The sequence below is a fragment of the Ipomoea triloba genome, chromosome 4 (assembly GCF_003576645.1).
Source record: "Ipomoea triloba cultivar NCNSP0323 chromosome 4, ASM357664v1".
NCBI classification, from domain to species: Eukaryota; Viridiplantae; Streptophyta; class Magnoliopsida; order Solanales; family Convolvulaceae; genus Ipomoea; species Ipomoea triloba.
The window spans coordinates 26,332,901-26,338,126 of NC_044919.1; the positions used below are offsets into that span (position 1 = coordinate 26,332,901).

General features: G+C 36.9%; 1 protein-coding gene across 2 annotated transcripts; it reads left to right on the top strand.

Annotated features, from left to right (window-relative positions):
- LOC116017150 (protein NRT1/ PTR FAMILY 5.10-like) lies at positions 1–3,998 on the top strand. 2 transcript variants are annotated; one of them, XM_031257679.1, is made up of 4 exons: positions 1–200; positions 279–496; positions 2,079–2,623; positions 2,996–3,998. In XM_031257679.1, exons 1-4 carry the CDS (start codon positions 56–58, stop codon positions 3,810–3,812), a joined length of 1,725 nt encoding a protein of 574 aa, XP_031113539.1. In that variant the 5' UTR covers positions 1–55; the 3' UTR covers positions 3,813–3,998. The 2 variants fall into 2 exon arrangements, with proteins under 2 accessions (XP_031113539.1, XP_031113540.1); XM_031257680.1 differs by having other exon boundaries at positions 58–200; positions 279–452.
- Positions 3,999–5,226: the final 1,228 nt, after the last annotated feature.

The window sequence follows — 5,226 nt, forward strand, 5'->3', positions numbered from 1 at the left end:
TTATTTATGAAGACCTCAATCTCATCCCCATTATCGTGGATTTGTGCCGCAGGGTATGGCCAGCGGAGCAACAATGGAGCTTCCAGACGCCGAAACCCAATTTCTGCAACACGATTTCGTTGATGGTTCCGTCGATTACAAGGGCCGACCTGCCATCCGATCCAGATCGGGTCGCTGGAGATCAGCTTATTTCATCATAGGTAAGGTCAAACCCCAACTCTCTTTAATTTTCCATTATTTGTTCTTGCTTTGATGAACTTGATTTTGGGTGGTATTAGGCGTGGAGATGGCGGAGAGATTTGCGTACTATGGGATAGGTTTGAACCTGATAAGCTATCTGACTGGGCCGCTCGGCCAGTCCACGGCGACGGCGGCGGAGAATGTGAATGCTTGGACGGGAACGGCGTCGCTTTTGCCTCTATTGGGAGCATTTGTGGCCGACTCTTTTCTGGGTAGATACCGGACCATAATATCTGCCTCTGTGCTATATATCCTGGTTAGTACATAGTAGCACCACAGCACTGTCTGTTCTTACTAACTTGTAGCCATCCATTTTAATATTTTATAGTGTTCAATCAAAACTTTAATAGATTACTGTAGACTTTTAGTTTTAAAGAATAAATGTCACCGAAATAAACGCCCAAACTAAAAAAGAGAAAAACATGCCATCAAATAAATTAGCCAATTACTGCCGGTAAAAATGGCATATGAAATTTCAAAAATTAAATTTTTTTCCCTTTTTGTTGTAAAATTGGTGGCATCCTCGCGTGGATGTTGTATGGTTTAGATTGCAAGAGAGCAAATACAGGTAAAACAAAGAGAAAGAGCAGAGAGAAAAGAACTCAGAAAACCGTCAGCCCAATTTCCTTAGATAACAGATGATATATAGATATACACTAACAATAGAAAACTGTATCTAATTATGGGAGAGTAAAACTAGGGTAGTGGCCACATAAATAGGTATATTTACAACACTTCCCATTGACCATTATCTTATTATATTCATCTTTCTTTAAAAATCTTGCTAGAAAAACCTTATGGGAAAAACCTAGTAAATAGTACATGACGTATTTCAAAACATGTGTTATACAATGTTGCCTCATTAAAAACCTTAGGCTAAGAAAAACCCAATGGGAAAAAGCTTAGCTAAAGAAAAAGAGTATAACCATAAATCACTCATAAAGATTCATGGCATAAGTTTCAGAATTTTTTGGGGTTTTTCTATTTAAATATTTATTTGCAACTTTTCCCTTTTGATATTTCTATATCATACTCATGCCTCATACCATTGATATCTCATAGCTTCCTTTCTGCTCTAAATTTTGATATTGATTCATTCTGTTTATTAAGAGTCCTACATTGAAAAAAATAAGATAAAAATATATAGGTTTATAAGTTAGGCTCAGTATTGTAAATATTGGCCTAGGGGCTAGGCCCCTCTAGGCGGAGGCGAAAAGGGGTGTAGGCGGTTGCTAGTCAGCCAACTCAGCCGGAACTTTTTTTTTTTTTTTTTAATTGATTTTTCTGCTCAAAACAACGTTGTTTTGAACGGAAAGTTTTTTTTTTTTTAATAATAAATAGGCAACTGCCTAGGCGCCCGACTAGAGCCTAGCGCTTTCTGTAACATTGGTTAGGCTAGCTAATTAATTGGGTCCAATCTTTTTAGTCTGATTTGGTCAATGTGCATTATAGCTTAGCACTAATTTTTAGTGTGTTTTCCCATGTGTTGACTTAGTACTTGCTTATGTTTTGAACACCGGGTTGCTGTTGAAAAAGGAAGCATATAACTAATTATTTGGCTGTGAGGCTGTGAGAGGATGGGCAGAAACAGAAACTTGTAATTCACATGAACTGCTAGTACAACTTCAAAGATCAAATTCATACTAAAATAGAATCAGAAGAAGAAGAAGAAGAAGAAGAAGAATGATAATGCACCCTGAATATTATATTACCCTGTCATCCTGATTACCTGAATGTGGGAAACATAGCTTCATAGTTGATATTATTTAATAAATATTTTTCTGGTTCATCTCTTGTAACCTTTTGTGAATCTTTATCTATGATTCTTTGAACTGCAGGGGCTGGGCTTCCTAACCCTATCAGCCGTACTTCATTCCAAGTCGTCAAACTGCCAAGATGCTACAGATAAGGACACATGTTCTCCTCCACAGTTTGAAATTATCTTCTTTTTCTTTTCTCTTTATCTGGTAGGACTAGCTCAAGGTGGGCACAAACCTTGTGTGCAAGCTTTTGGAGCCGACCAATTTGATACACAAGACCCACAAGAGAATAAAGCCAAAAGCTCATTCTTCAACTGGTGGTATTTTGGGATGAACTTTGGAATTTTTGTGGCACTCTTGGTTTTGACCTATATACAGGACTACCTTAGTTGGGGTCTTGGGTTTGGAATACCTTGTGTTGTTATGGGTATTGCACTTATTGTTTTCTTATTTGGGACAATCACCTACCGTTTTCAAAAAGACAATGATAATAAAAATCCATTTGTGAGAATTGGACGTGTGTTTATATATGCTGCTAAGAATCACAAAACTAGCACAACAGAAATATCAATGGAGCTAGAGGTTCAAGGCATTCTACCAAATAAAGGATCTCAACAATTCATGTAAGTAAACCTTTTTAACTCCATAATTGAACAATAGCTTTGTCATTTTCCAATGCTTTAAGCAACAGGCTAGGATGGATTTTGCAAGGTGTCCAAATGCATTTGTTAATCTCAAATACTTCCTTTTTACAATATAGTATCTGTTCATACATACTTTCTCAACTTACTGAAGCACAAAGAGGGTTTGAACCTGAGACCTCTCATTTGAGAAGCCACAGTTATGTCACTCGACTACAAGGCCTTTGGCTTCTTGTCAAGGCTTTAAGCCTGCTTCTGTACTTCATAGACTTTTCTAAGCCTTGACTGAAAGTTTCTTTTCTCGATGCAATCATAATGCCTTATTCACCCATCATTAAACTTTGTTAATCACAGGTTCCTTAACAAAGCACTGCTTGCTCCTAATGGTTCAAAGGAAGATAGGAAAACTTGTACAATTGATGAGGTTAATGAAGCCAAGGCTATTCTCAGACTGGTTCCAATATGGGTGACATGTTTGGGATATGCTCTAGTGTTTGCACAGACATCTACGTTGTTCACCAAGCAAGGAGCTACAATGGATAGATCTATTGGTTCAATTGTTGAAGTACCCGCTGCCTCATTACAATGTATCATCTGCTTTTCAATACTCGTCGTTATGCCTATATACGACCGTGTTTTGGTTCCTATTGCACGAGCAATAACTCGGAGACCCTCGGGGATAACAATGCTTCAAAGAATCGGAACAGGATTAGTTTTTTCTATACTGGGCATGGTGATTGCAGCTGTAGTCGAGAAGAAACGTCTTCAAACTGCTTTAGACTACGGGCTGGTTGACACGCCCGAGGTAACGCTTCCCATTAACGTATGCTGGTTAATACCACAGTATATATTGGTTGGCATTTCTGAAGCATTCAGCATGGTCGGTCTGCAAGAGTTCTTCTACGATCAAATGCCTAGCGAGTTGAAAAGCGTAGGCCTTTCTTTGTACCTCAGTATCTTTGGCATTGGGAGCTTCTTAAGCAGCTTTCTGATTTCTATTATTGACCATGCCACTGGTGGAGATGGACAAGACAGTTGGTTCTCAGACAACTTGAACCGGGCACATCTCGACTACTTCTACTGGCTTGTTGCAGGACTTAGTACATTAGCATTCGTTGCATACTTGTACTTCTCAAGATTGTACATCTACAATAAGGCAACTGTTGCTTGAAATGCATTGGATTGATCATTTATGTTGTTTAGGAATAAATATGTATATTACAGTACTAGGGGGTGTTATTTCAAACTAGGAATGTTATTTCAGGCAAATTATTCAGCGTAGAGTCGTAGACACAATTTAAATTTAAATACTATATGTTCATAATTTATCTTTTAAAAATTCATAATTTATATACTACGAACACATAATGTTAACATATATGTAATTGATTACCTTGTTACTTTGTATTTACAAGTTTCTTTCAAATACTGCAGTCAATTTCAATATTAAAAATGCATAATTTAATCTTTTTAAAATTTAGTTCAGTCTTGTATTCACAAATTCCCTTCTATGTTATGTGTTTTGGCTTAAACACAATTTACATTTTGAAAATTCACAATTCTAATACTAAAAATACACAATTCAATGTCGTTTATGACTAGGGTTCACCTTAGTCCATGGTATAACAACTCGTTATTTCATAAGAGCAGCCAAAACGAACCAACCCGTTTTTAGATGGGTCGAGTTGAAGATTTCATTGGCCCGGCATGTTTAACATGTGGGGTACCTGGTTTGGCCTTGGGTTCACAGACCAACTTGGATAACCCATCACTCCCTACGGGGCCTAAATTTATTTAAATATTTTTTAGTTTAAATGTGGTATGTATTAGAATTAGGGCAAAAATTTGTGTGAGACCATTTCACGGGTTTCAATTCGTGAGACGGATCTTTGATTAATGAGGTCAAAGGTCTGACCCATTAATCAAAGATTTAACATGTCTCATGGATTGAGACTCGTGAGACGGTCTCATAAAAGTGTTAGTTATCATAGAATTGAGAATTTGGTTCAAGTTATACAACATAGTCAAAGCTATGTGACATTTCAAAGTTTACATCTCCATGTTTTGTTCATGTTAGAATATTAGAATATTATTATACATTAGAGAATATAGATTAAAGTGTATAAAAAAAATATGGGTTGGCCAACCCAACCCACAAGTCTTGAAGGTGATGGGACAGGCCAACCTACTCTAGGCCTGGCGACCCGACCCTCCCCGCTTATCAATGGCAAATTATTGTGTTGTGTGTACGTCGTGTTGATGTTTTAAATAAGTTTTATTTAAACAATAAATTTAAAAAAAAACATTTTGATAAAATGTAACGTTAAAAAAAACATTTTGATAAAATATAGTGTATAAGTACGTAATTTAAATGTCATTTTAAATCAGGATTCAAAGTGAAGGGGGATCATGCTCCATGGTATAACAATTGATAATTTTTCAGTGTCAATCATTTGGCATAACAACTGATGATTGGGATATAGACATAAGGGGCCTTCAAACCGCAACAGCCCAATTGGGTCCAAAAAGAACACTGCTTTCGAGTTTCGACAAATTATTCGATCCTGAAGTATAGAGAGAGAGAG

What these genes read in the sequence shown, in the direction of transcription:
- LOC116017150 (XM_031257679.1), top strand. Translation starts at nt 56, where the DNA reads ATGGCCAGCGGAGCAACAATGGAGCTTCCAGACGCCGAAACCCAATTT. An exon ending in CCTCTGTGCTATATATCCTG is followed by an intron (nt 497 to 2,078) that starts GTTAGTACATAG and finishes TTTGAACTGCAG; the next exon opens with GGGCTGGGCTTCCTAACCCT. An exon ending in AAAGGATCTCAACAATTCAT is followed by an intron (nt 2,624 to 2,995) that starts GTAAGTAAACCT and finishes TGTTAATCACAG; the next exon opens with GTTCCTTAACAAAGCACTGC.